The 13,931-nt window shown below is 42.5% G+C and overlaps 1 protein-coding gene across 1 annotated transcript; it reads right to left on the bottom strand.

Moving 5' to 3' along the window:
- Nucleotides 1-76: 76 nt before the first annotated feature.
- Nucleotides 77-9,001, bottom strand: pax8 (paired box 8). Its single transcript, XM_053411279.1, has 11 exons — nucleotides 8,980-9,001; nucleotides 5,961-6,126; nucleotides 5,578-5,775; nucleotides 5,262-5,338; nucleotides 4,914-5,039; nucleotides 4,048-4,223; nucleotides 3,719-3,836; nucleotides 3,241-3,480; nucleotides 2,670-2,771; nucleotides 1,289-1,375; nucleotides 77-147 (listed from the first exon to the last, which is right to left on the bottom strand). Exons 1-11 carry the CDS (start codon nucleotides 8,999-9,001, stop codon nucleotides 77-79), a joined length of 1,383 nt encoding a protein of 460 aa, XP_053267254.1.
- Between the last annotated feature and the right edge of the window lie 4,930 nt (nucleotides 9,002-13,931).

Below are 13,931 nucleotides of genomic sequence, written 5' to 3' on the forward strand. Positions count from 1 at the left end.
GAAGGTTCTCCAGTCTCAGCCCGGTGGGTCGAGTCCAGTGCATCAGACATAGAGTCTGTCCTCCATGCAGCAGGGACTAGAGGTGGTCGTAGGCAGATGAAGGTGGTGGGGCTGTGCGGGAGGCGGAGCTGTAGTAATAGGGGGAACCTGCGGGGGGAGACACAGAGGAAGGAAGGTGTTGGTGGTGGATCAGACTTTGTTTATCCCCTCTTATCTGAGCTTTCTCAGCAGATGGTTGAGCTGAGGGTCTGAGCGGCTCTGACTGTCTGTCCCTGCAAGTGTATCGAGTCCATGATTGAGTCTTGACCTCTGATGTGACTCTTCAGGAATCAATGTGCAGGACTTTCCCAGAGATGTCCCCTTTAACCACCAGATGGGCCTCATGTGAAGTAGTTATTATCACAACTGATACGCATTCTGATGTGGATCCATAGATAGTCCGGCTATATTATGTGTTGCATGGTCAAACAATATTTATCTCAGACCGGAGATGTAGTACATCTGCTGCCAGTAAATATATGTGGGGAAATGGAGCTGATTGTTGTGAGATCTAATCTTGAAGGCTTCCTCTTGTTGTGCCTTATTAGTACAAACGTATACATAAATAAATGTATATATATAAATGTAAAGTATGAACAGTGCTGGGAAAGAAAGTATTCCCTTTTTCTGGAATTGTCTGTAAAATGACTTTAAATTGAGTTATCTGATTTTACATTTAGTAAATTACTCCTTCAGTTGTGTAGCTCCTTAGTTGATTTAGTTGTCTTTGGCACTGTTTTGCCATTTGCCTTATTATATATTGTCTTCTCTGCAAGTTGTTATGTTGCATCAGAGTTTTCCAACCTTGAAAAGGTATTTCTCAAGGTTTAATAAAGTTAAAATAGATTCAAAGTAATATTAAAGCAATAACTTCCAAGTAAACCGTCGACAGGGAGAAACTGCATTTGCCTGCAGCTTCCTGAATGTCAGCCAATCATTTAAACACCATTAATCATAAATTTGGCAGAAAAGGTTTTTTCTTAACTTCCAGGGGAGTTTTCTGAGTTAATGCAGACGCTTCTGAAAACTCTTTCAACATCTAAATAATGTGTCTTTTATTGTGAAGGCCCACGTTCATCATCATACAGGAAAAACTAAGTGTATTCCGAGACGAGGTGCTAGATGCATGAGGTTGTCATCTGCAGATAAACAATATATATTAAAAGGCAAGCACGCACGCACGCACACACACATAAAGACACACACACACACACACACACAGTCTATGTTGTCGGCGTGTCCTTCTCACCCAGTATGCTGGAGTTGGTGAACCTCCAGGCCTCACTGTACGAGGTGTAGGGGGAATGGGTGTAGGACTGACCGGTGTAGTCTGCACCTGCTGCGACACAGAAGAAAAACAACTTGATCAAACACTCACGTCCTGCAGATAAAACCCAACAACAAAGACAACACATGTTATTAAAAGGAGTGAGGCTAAGTCATGGCTGAGAGCTCTGTGTGTGTGTGTGTGTGTGTGTGTGTGTGTGTGTGTGTGTGTGTGTGTGTGTGTGTGTGTGTGTGTGTGTGTGTGTGTGTGTGTGTGTGTGTGTGTGTGTGTGTGTGTGTGTGTGTGTGTGTGTGTGTGTGTGTGTGTGTGTGTGTGCGTCCCAGCGGCTGCTCAGCCTTAGCTCATAATTCACCAACAGTTAGTGCAGCCTGTAAACCATTAATCTGTGGTGCAGGTGGATGGCTGAGGGTGAAATCCCTCGGACCAGTGGTGCGTGCATCACCCTCTACGCCCTCTTTCCTCGGCCCCTCGCATCGCTCAGCCTCTGCCCTCCTCCTCCCTCCGTCCTACACTTCCTGCTTCCTGGAACTCCTCTTTCTTTCTTTTCTCCTCGTCCCTTTTTTTTTTTTTTTTTTTTTAACATTCCAATATCTAATTGGTAATTATGTTGGCTGGAATGAATCCCTGAGCTCCCCACCTCCTCCTCCTGTCCTAACCCCACCACCCACCCAACCACCCACCCCTTCACTCAGTAATTGTGTATCAACGCTTCCTCACAGCGAGCCCACCAGAAAAATAATAAATCAGACCCTCTCATTTCGCGCTTCGGAGGGCAGACTTCAAATAAAAAAAGGCACATCACACACACACATGCACGCACGCACACACACACTCTGTCTGGTCGTATGCAGGCATCTTGACAAAGACACACACACACACACAGAAACCCACACAAACATGCACACACACACCACACACACACACACACACACACCGCCCCCTCTTCGTTCCTACCCAGGCTTTACACCCCCTCCGCCCACCCCTGCATCTCCCTCCCGGGCCCCCTGGTTCCCATGGCGATGGGTGGTCAGAGGTGTCTGGGTGGGGGGTGTGGGCAGCAGGGCGGAACCCCCAGCCTGTTCCCTGTACCCCCTGGGCCCGTGTGCACCCACGCACACACACACAGACACACACACAAGTTCACCACCCTGGCAGGGCTACTCATTAACTCAGCCAGTCTCCCTGTTAATCTACAAGCCTCCGTTTCAGCCTTTCCTTTCTCTTTATTCCTTTTCTTCCCGCCTTCATCTCCCTCCCTTCACTTCCTCTCTACCTGTTTGATGTGAATTTATACTTAAACAGTGATGTACTTTAATTCCCTCTGACGTGTTTTGGTCCTTACCTGCGACCATGCCTGTGATGGCAGAGGAGGAGTATCCTGACTGTGCAGGGGACGGGATGTGAGGTGGGTAACCTGGCAGCGTGGAGCTCACCATGTCACGTCCTGAAAACACACACCGCAACACACACAGCTTTAAGTTAAGATGGAAGTTCACGTCAAAGTTTTACAGAGGCTTTGGGCTGAAGGTTTTATTCTGCTGTAGAAAATTACAGTGAATCAGAGCCGTCACAAGATGGTGATTAACAATTTCAATTGATAATAATTTCTATATGGAAAAAAGTCAAATTCCGTGGTTTCAGCTTCACAGATGTGAATATTTGCGGTTTTCCTTTGTCTTCAATTATAATTAATTATATATTTTATAGTTTTGGACTGTGAGAATAAGATTTTTGAACAAGACAAATTAATTTCAGTGTATTTTTCAAAACGAACCATTGAGCAAGTTAAAACCTGATCAATAATCAGCAGATAATCATGAAAATAAACCTTATTTGAAGCCCTACACTCACTGTCCCCCTGCAAACACAAAAATGTTGGTTATGAGTATGAACATGAATGAGGTGAATGTTACCTGAGATGACAGACTGGCTGCTGAACTGCCCGTACACTGGTGCATGATGGGAGAATGAGTTGAATGCATTGGGGAAATGGTTGGAGCTGCAGTTGCTGCCGCTGAGAGAAACAGGTTTCTGCAGCGCCTGCAGCTCCAGGAACGCCAGGTTGGAGGCCGCCATGTTTGGCGATGGGCTCGTGCTGGTCACCTCGGGGGACATTTCCTGTTTTAGACAGAGCGGCAGGGACTGAAGGGGCTCTGAGGTGGTGACGGGCGGGGGTGAGAAAAATAAAAGCAAATGATGAACATGAGTGGAACTTAAAAAAACATGAGTAACGCGTCAACAACAAACAAAGAGTGAGAGGTGTCAGGGTTGTGTAAGAGATGCTGACGCTAAGACTCAGCATGTTGAGGACTTTGTGCCATGCGCTTTGATGGTGGTGGTGGGGGGGGGTCAAAGGGCATCATCGCCATCTTCTAACATTAAGAGTCTCACCGGTCACCATGGTGTAGCCCTGATGCGCCAGATTCCGTCCAATGGTGGAGCTGGATGCCGAGAGGCTGGTCTTGGCCTCGTCGAGGCTGCCGTTGAGCAGGGACAGCGGGTACAAAGTCTGGGGAATGACAAACTGGGATTAGCCATTGGAGGAAGTGAAACGCAAGGACAAAAGATCCAAATTGTGGAAAAACAAATCTGAAAATAAGAAAACAAGATGAAGAAAAATACATGTACAATTAATTGCCTTCCCCTCTGAGCTGTGTTTAAATATGTGTTCCTTGATTACTGTGTGTTTCTCAGTTCTGTGTCGCTGTCTTGATCATTACCTGCTCTGCCTTGCTGCCGGAGGCCGAGCCGAATGAGTCCGGCGGGTAGTGGTGACGATCGAACCCGCAGTCCAGATGTTGCGAGGCGGTTGAGAAGTGATCCAGCCTCATCTGTTTCCTCGGGACGCCGCCGCTGCCCTGAGAGTCCACGCTGTGCCGGCAGCTGTCCTGGTCACCTGGGAGCCACAGAGGGAGGATATGATGTGTGTGTGGTAAAAATGATCAAATCTCTAAAATCCCTCAGGCAGGATTCTAGCCACAGAAAATGGATTGTGTCATTAGTAGACGACTTAACTATTTAACTGTTTAACTTTTTCCCTGACACTAAACTTTCACGTCAGTGACCGATACAGTAGAACAGATTTTTATAGACAGAGTTTATACTTATACATGTGTGAATGTACTGTGAAATAGTTTCCCATTAGCAGGCCTGAAATTGCCTTTCGGGGGTGAATCAGGTATTTTTGAATTAATCCCATAGCTCTATGTTTAATGACTTGAGGCAGAGAAACTTGTTCATCGTGGCAACAATAAAGGTCAAATAAGTGATTAAATAAAGCAATCTGCAGTGTGTAGGTGTGCGTTTCAGCTTCATGACATGATTTCTCAGAGTAAACGACTGCCTGCGAGATGTTAAAATAGTGTTCAGTTCAAATTAGGTCTGAATTAAACATCACATTTAAAAAGAAAGTTGCTAGATTTAAGTGATTGCAAATGATTTCTATGAAAATTGCTTTTGAGTGCTTCCTCTGTTTTGGTGGCAATAGCAACAGCTTGGGCCGTTGATGATCTTCTGATGGACACCACAAGAGCACAAACTCGAACCGAGGACATGCAGCGTCTCACTGGCTTGATCTGATTCTTACTGTCATCGTGGCTCCTCTTGCCCTCGGCGCTGGGATGAGGGATACCCAGCAGGCCGCTGATGGAGTAGGTGGAGCCCAGGGAGTCGGACTGAGGAGATTCGGGAGGGGTGACCGCTGAACTGGGGACTGGGGAGGGAGAAAAACAAAAACAGACAGATTGGAGACGGAGAGCAGGAAACGATGCTGCACATCTCAGTGGTCGGCAAGGTCAGGAGTTTAATCCCACAGAACAATGAGCGCGCCCTATCTTTAACCTTAATCCGTCAGCGTCATGTGAGACCGCAGGCTGATACGGACAATGATACACAAGCTTCAACCTGCATGTGCATGTGTTTGGTGCCGACTTACTTAAGGTTTGTCCGGGACTCAGGCCTTTTCCATCGAGAGGCAGGTTGAACGGCTGTTGGACTTTAGTTCGTATTATTCTGAAACAGAAGAAACATGACTTTTATTGCTTGGAAATAAACATTAACACGATGACAGCATAGCAGTGCTGAAGGAAGAAGTACGTGAGGAAGTTTCAAAGTTTCTCTGCAGGAGCATCTTTGACGGGAAGACGCTGATTTCATAACCACAACACTGCACTTGTCCCCCTTGTCCACCTTCCGTGACTGCTGAGCCACCGGGGCACAAACATGATTTCATTCATGATTGACTTCGTCACCTGTTAATGGAGCTCACGCTGGGCACCGTGTCGCCGTCACACACTCCCTCTGCCAGCAGCCGGTCCCTGATCTCCCACGCGAACATGGTGGGGTTCTGCCTCTTGTAATCAGCGATCTTGTCCACAACTTTCGGGGTGGCCACCTTGGGCTTGGAGCCGCCAATCACACCAGGCTTGATGCTTCCTGTCTCGTAGTAGCTGGAAGAAAAGAGGGCGTGAAGGGACTTTAAATTAAAAGGGAGTAGAAGAGTTTCAGTTGTTGCTTCAGGTGTCGGAGAGCGAAACATTTGTGATAAGTAAACAGACGTCCAAAGCTCAGAGAACACTGACAGGCTGATCAACAGTAACCGGAAGTTGAGTCATGTGCTCGTTGGTGCACTTACCGTCCCAGGATCTTGCTGACGCAGCCATGGCTGACTCGGAGCTGCCTGGAGATGTCACAGGGCCGAACCCCCTGGTGGGCCATGTCCACAATGCGTTGCCGGATCACCTCCGGAAGTGGTCGGCCATTAACAAACATTCCGCCTAGTTGGTTAAGACCCCCATGACCTGGGGGAGGAGGGGGGATGAACAGTTGTAAATGTCTAGGAATCTGAGACATGGAAACGTAACAGCAACTGCATTTATATAAGTCATGTAAACTTGGAAACACACTCTCACACACACACTCACACTCACAGACACACACACACACACACACACACACACACACACACACACACACAAACACACATTGGTCTATACTGCTTCAGGAACGACTCGGACCAGACTACCAACATGAAGACGTAAGTATTTTAACATGTGCTCGTAATATTGAGATTAAAGCCTCTAATTTAGCCCCTGAATAGTTTTCTTTATACAGAATATATATATATATTTAATTTTATAATATATATATATATATGTTTAACAATCTCACACTATAGTCAAAAAACATAATATGGAAATTAAAACCAGAACAGTGTGTCGCAATGGACGTTACAGTCATTGACCAATGTCATGTAACAAGTAAAACGTAAACTAAACAATCTATTACTTTTTTTATTTTATATTATATTTCATACGGTTGTAATATCTTATTTGAAATTGTATTTGGCTTAAATGAATGTAACTAAAATGTACCAGGGAGAATTGGGTAAATTTTTCTGACAAACCAGATTTAACGGGCTGAAGGTTCCAGTACATGATTCCTGATAAAGGATTTAGAGGTTAGATTTATTTAAATTGAGAAAATGAAAGAGGAACTTCCTGATCCAAAAGAACAACTATGATATAAAATGTAAACACGACATAAGTACAATATTTAACGATTTGTTTTTTCTCTTCTCTTCCTGTTTAACGTCACCTACAAATGGCAAAGTCCAAACTCACTTCACAATGGTTTGATTACTTCCAAGTTAATAAGCTTAATATAAAAACTCTTAAAGGCACATTGTTAATGTTCTTTTCTAAATGCCACTAATTCATCTTTTGGTTTCTTATTGAGATTATAGGGAACCATGCCCTTTGAAAAACTGTCATTTTGGAGTTTTCTTATTTGGTCACATTAAAGCGATGTTGAATAAGTTAAAAACAGGCTACATGGAATAATATTTGACATTATCTAACTTGTAGGATATTTTTCTTTTTAAATGTATTTCCATCTTGTGCAGCACATCGTATTATATCTTCTAAAAATAAGTAGACTTGTTGAGGGTGAAGGGCAGAGGATGTCTCACCTTGTCAAGAGACAAATTGTGATTTGTGAATATTGGCTATAGAAATAAATTCTTATTAATGTTATTACTATTATAAGAAGTATTATTACCATTATTTATTTTTTATCTGGGATATAGGTAAAAACAAAGGTTTGGTACAACGCTTAGCATTTATAATTGATGTAGGCTACAGTATCACATCATACTTTACTACTAACTACTTTTCCACTAAGTACTACTACTACTACTACTACTACTACCAGACGTTTATATATATATATATATCAAAATTGAATGCATATGAATCTCATCATATTGCATCTGCAAACATACAGTGTATATAAAAGTAAAGGACGGAGTATTCTATCCCTTGCACCATCAGACAGAGACGCACCATGGAGCGGCTTCCTCCCTCCATCCATCCATCCATCCATCCATCCATCCATCCATCCATCCATCCATCCTTTCCATGGACTGACACACCACGGATTTTAATTTAACCCACTGATCCACCTCTTTCTCTCTCTCTCTCTCTGTCTCTCTCTGCCTTTTCCCAGCTTGCATTTCCACATCAAACAGACCGGACCGGGCCCAGGGAGGGAGGGAGGGGGAGAAGGAGGGAGGGATGGAGGGATGGATGGATGCATGGGGGAGAGAGGGGAGCCTCTATTAACGCTGCCAGCGGAGTGTGGAAAAAAATCTCCCCGCCAAGCTTCATCAACCTGCAGGATATTAAAGCCGAGCAGCCCCCGGGGGGGAGGGACGAGCACGCACACGCGCGCACGTGCATGCAGACACCGCGTGCACGAGGAAAAAAACAAAGCACATAAATAGAATCAAATAGATAGTTTGATAGATCGATCGATGGATAGATGGATTGAAATAGATGTATAGATAGATTGATATGAATTGATTTAGGTTTCAACTAATTAACTTCTTCATTATCCTTCACAGCAACCGGAAGAAAACATCACGTCCCCCCTTCACCAGCTCACTGTGAGGATGAGTCACTTCTCTCTATGACTCTGGATATGTTCAGTGTTTCACAACTAATATGTGTTGGAATGTGACCAACCAGCCTTCGGACCAGGTATTACACACATCCCAAACACTGGTTTTGGTGGTGTGGTGGTTCCAAGTTTTCTGATCCCAAACTTTCAGACCAACTTTTGGATAAATTAATATAAAATGATGTTCAATACAAAGAAATGACCTGTAAATACAAAGAGCTGGAACAAGCTGATACTCAAAATGAAAAAAGTACTTCACTTAAAGTCCCAATTTAACGTTCAAAAACATTACACAGACATTAAATAAATAGTTTATAGCCCAGCACTCTATGCTGTGTATTTCTAAGCACATACAACGTAATATAATATATTTATTTTTGTCAACTGTTGTAACGTCTACTCCCTAAATTGTGTTAACTTTATTTATTAGGTTTACTGTTTATACCCTTGGCCGCAGTGCCAAATGTTATATTGTGTTCTAACAGCTTATAAATGCTAAATGGAGTAAAGTGTTGATTTTCCAAACTTCAAGCTCCACAGGGTCATATCAAATGTGGAGAAAGTGATGATTTATGTTTTGCTTATTTCCATTTCCTGCTAATTTCGTGAAATGCCAGCTGAATTAAAGGTGATCAGTTCCATCCCAGGGGTCTTGAGGAGACCCGGACCCCTGCAGCTTGTCTTGTGTTAGTTACCTCTTCCAGAGTGGCTGGACATATCCCTGAGCATTTGGTCCTCGTTCCACCGGCCCAACGTTTGACGCTCTCCTCCCACACTGTCTTAACTCAGTTAAGGTGCTCTTACTCCTCGGCCTGCCTCGTCTGGCATGAGTGTGCACCGCCGGTCACACGCTGCAGGAGGACACATGCAGGGGGTTTCATGAGACGCGGGTGTTTGTCAGACATGTGAGGCCTCTGAGGAAATAGTCACTGTGGCCCCCCGGGTGTCTTCATTTATGTCTGTACAGAGACCTGTGCACATGTTTCTCTATCAGTACGAACAGATATTTTGAGCCCATTTAACTTTAAATCTTTCCAGAATACGTCTTTTAATCTAAGAAACACTTTCATTTGATGATCAGTATTTGTAAAACATGAGAGTCTTTGTTCCCCTTCGGCCGGATCAGGTGACTGCTCCTGTTAGACATACAATTTCCCTTTGTTAAACACTTTGTAATTAGAATTGACTGGTCTCATTAATCACTGTATACACAGCAGTGTATATCATTTAGGCTCTAAAATAGCAAAACTGAGGAGTAACATATTTGTTATGATGCAAGGTGGTCGTGATCTAAGTGGAACAAGTAAAGTTGGAGTGAGAGTTTGAGGAATGGTGGGTGTCTTTGTTCCGGATTCACATTATTTTGAAGAAAACCCGACATTAACCTTCATTTAAATAGCATCAAAGCTATGACTATGGTATTAGATGAGCCCATATGAAATAATAATTCCCCAAAGATCAAGTGACTCCATCTTGGATTTGCTACGTTAAATAGAGAAAGCGATGGATTTAAAGGAAATGGTAACTAATCTTAACTCTTAACTAAAACATGGGACGTCTGTTGTAAATGGGTTGACTGGCAGTTGTTGTTGAACATTGAATACAGCCTCCATCTGTTCAGCTGCTGCTGCTGTGTAACATCTCTCCTCTCTGCACAAGGAGCTTAACAGAAGTCCAGCTCCATGAAGATCACAGCAATACGAGCAGGATATATAAATAATATAATAATAAAATGAGACAGTAACTCCACCAAATGAATTCATTGGACTCAAATGTTAATCCGGGACAATATGATGTTGGGTTTTAAAAGGTTTCGCAAGTGAGAAACAGTCAGATTCCTATTAAAGTCATTAAAGTCCTGGTTAATTGTGCCGAATGTTCACATTGTAACTGTGATGTGAGTGTGTGTCGGGTGTTGTCGTGTCCTGCTGGGCGACACTCTAACATTTAGCCAAATAATTAGCACAGTGTCACAGTCTATTACAAGGGACGACTGACGACACAAGTTAGAGTGCATCGTTGGATTTGATTCACACTTTTTTTTGTTTATTTCGCAAGCAACATTTACACTGTGACTTCAGATTAGAAATGAAGCCTTGATTTGATAAAGTTTAGACGTTTGATGTTTAATGTCTGTGCTTTAACTTGAATTGAAATATGGTTGAACTCGCGTATGGAAAGCAGTGTAACGTAAAATATAACTTTAGGTTTTAGCTGAATATTTAAGTTTTTAGAATATCATGAATGCAAGTCGTGATTTAAAAAAATATCTCCCAAAACTAAAGTGAACTAAAAAAATATATATTTTGATTTCAAACCCTAAATCAGTGATGTGATACAAAAAAAATGAAATTGTGGAGTGATAGTGAAAATCATATATTTAAAAAAGTTACATATGTTCACATTTTTACATTTTAATAAAAATGTTTTAATTGGCTGCAACAACACAATTTATAAAATCACATCCATCATATGCAATCCAATATCCAATATATATTTCAGGTATGAATAAATCACTAATCGATGAAACCAGTTAATGGCAGTTTGTTCTGATTGAAGGGTCGACAACAAGGAAACTTTTAAACTTTTTTATTATTTTAAAATGTGTTGCTCTGACTATAACGTAACCATAAAACATTTTCAATAATCATACTAATATTCAACTAAAATAACCACTGTTAATAAAAGCTGTTGTTCTATTTATGCTACAGGTTTGGACATTTGGACTTTTGGCCTCGGTGTAAATCTTTCAACATCTAATGTTTTCTGCCTCTTGAGACTTTTCGCATTATAAGATTTTGGTTTATAGAATATCTAACTCTCCACACAGAGTAAGATAAAAAAATAATTTCTTTGAGATTAAAATTCCCCCTATTTATGTATTCATAGCTGCACTTGCTTGCTCTAAACGAGTTTATTTATATTTTATGACTTTATTTCATGGCCAAGAGGGACAGATGATTCAATCAGATCAATTTCTAAGATTAATTGGAGGAAAAGAGTAAAGACTCCATTAAAAGGTGATTTACTACGTCATATTAGGAAAAGTAGCCCAAATTTCACCAAAATAAAACCTCACCATATGTTTCTGTTAGATTTTTCTGTTTTAATAACATTTTCTGTTTTATTCTGACAATAAAAGATGTAACTTAATTGCTTCTATATTGTTCATGTCGGTCACATTTGTCTCGACTGCGTTTTGTGTCAGAGAATGGTCTGCTTCTCATTTTCACATGAAATGCATTTAAGTATTTTACCAAATTAAATGAGAACCCGATAAAAGTTGTAATACATCAAACTGTAGCACGTTAACTCCTAAATCTGACCAGACACAGGTTCTGTATTTTAAACCAATATTACGCACGTTTACGCATGATTATTATTTATCTACAGCGTCAGATCCCCTCAGCACAATTTAATATTCGGTTCTTTTATTTACAACCAGGACTGTCAGCATGAGGTGAGTGTGGATGAATACTCCTGCTGCTAAACTCTCCGCGTATCTGGACCTGACTCAAGTCTTTACACCATTATTACAGTAAATTGCGTAGATTTCCCCCTGCGTCTCCGAACCGAATAATCTTATACCCTCTCTGTCTGTGGTGCGTCCTGCAGAGTGTTTGGGATCATTTAAGTCTGAAAGGGCTTCAGCTCGCCGTTTCTACACGGACTGCATATCTGTGTCATTCACACATTCTCACACAAATACGTCTCCACGAGGAATTTAAACGAGAGCTTACCTTTTCCACGTTGGGTCTGAAAAAATGTAATGAAAATCGTCCCCCTGCAGATGTTCTGATATTATCCGATATGGTTGGTCTCTGTTGTTGTGGCACTGTATAGTCGCGCGTCCGGGGCTGTTGTGTTGTGCTGTGGTGTGCGCAGCCGACACTCAGCCAGTTTTTATCCAACCGGGGTTGCGCAGAGGATGGCGCCCTGCAGCCATTGGAGGAAAGAGGAAGAGGAGGAGGAGGAGGAGGAGTGGTTCAGTACGGAGAGGAGAGAGGAGGATGACTGACCCATGTTTTTTGATGGCACTGAGCGGTCTGTACGGAAACACTTGTCAAGGAGACGCCTTGTTTCCATTCATCTCCAGCGACAGCCCCGCTTTGATTAGACCGTGCGCAGGAGTGTGTGGGCTGCGCGTCTCCGGCCGGTTCCGAGCGCGGCGTTCACACACAATTTAGTGCTCGATTTGCTGCGATCCGTCACAGGTTGAGCCTGACAGGTTCACTAGCACCTGGACCAGGGAGACACGCAGGCACGTCTGGCTCCATGTTTTTATTCTATTTTACTGAACACACGGTGCAAATTATTAGAAAAGTGAAATGTAATCTGTCTTTAAACCGATTTACATCCAAACTTGCTCAATAAACTTTTCCAACTTTGTCAAACTCTGGTTAAAACTGATTAATTTGATTATTATATAAAATCAGCTTTGACCACAAATGCCATAAATATCTTAATATAATTTATTACCTGTGGGCTACATGTTCAAAATGTAAATACATCGTATTTTTCCAATAAAACATCTGGAATCACAACAAAACTTAATCTAAACTCTGGAGTTTCCTCTGATTTCTCCAGTGAGGCATTTTGTTTGTAAAAGTTGTCCCACTTTATTTCTAATAACCGTAATAATGTAGCCTGGAAATAATCACGATAATAACGCAAAACTTTTAATTGAATTTTTTGCTCCTTTCCTCCAAATTATTTTAGAAATGGAGACTGATCTGCCTCGTTTGGAAAGTGCATGTGCAGCAAAGGGATATCAAAGAAGAGGATAAAAACCCTCCAGGAGATGGAAATGGTGTTTTCCTTCTTGTTGTGTAACTTCCAGATGTTCTCTGCTTTTCTGGATGCTATAGATTTCATTTCTCATTCCCGGAAACTAAAGCGCGTTACTGTGGCTGCGAGTGGAGGGGTTTCTGTGCTGCTGTGTTTGTGACATGACCCTGCTGCGTGAAACAGGCCCTGCGTGCGTGATGTCACACCAGGGTGTCGGGATCCCCCCCCGAGTTAAAACGCTGTTAATGTTGTTCTCACCAACCTGTAAAACAAACACAACACCTCTAATGACACTCAGTCAGGGCACCTCGTCTCCTGCACGTCTATCCAGCCATATGGACGCGTGTGTGTCCGTGTGTGTGTGTTTTAAATTGAAACTGATCTATTTTGTAATGTGAAGTAACTGGTGACAGCAGAACTTGGATAATCAATTATCACATTTTACGCAACATTTATCCAGTTTCCCTGCAGTCCCTCTCTGGTCAGTCGGTGATTGAAGTCCTCGACAAGAAAAGCTGTGACTCCACAACAGTGCCCGCTGCAGAACAATGGAACGAGTGTTTTGAAATAAATAAATGCTGAAGAGACTAAAGGGAATCATAACATGAGATGGATACAGAGACGGTCCCTCTGTGAAGTGACCAGAGAGAAAGACCCGGAGGAGAGGGGAGAGAGGGAGGTTACAGAGAGTTTAACAAGGGATTAAAACTCACAGATTGGTATCTATTATCGCGATGATACTGTGAATTAAAATAGATCGTAATTATACGGGTCCGGTCGCCGAGGGGCAGACAGGCACACGCCCTCAACTCCAGGCTCTCGTTGCGCGTAACGCAGGAAAAGAGGAAAAAGTGCAGTG

This window comes from Pleuronectes platessa, chromosome 19, assembly GCF_947347685.1.
Source record: "Pleuronectes platessa chromosome 19, fPlePla1.1, whole genome shotgun sequence".
Lineage (NCBI taxonomy): Eukaryota > Metazoa > Chordata > Actinopteri > Pleuronectiformes > Pleuronectidae > Pleuronectes > Pleuronectes platessa.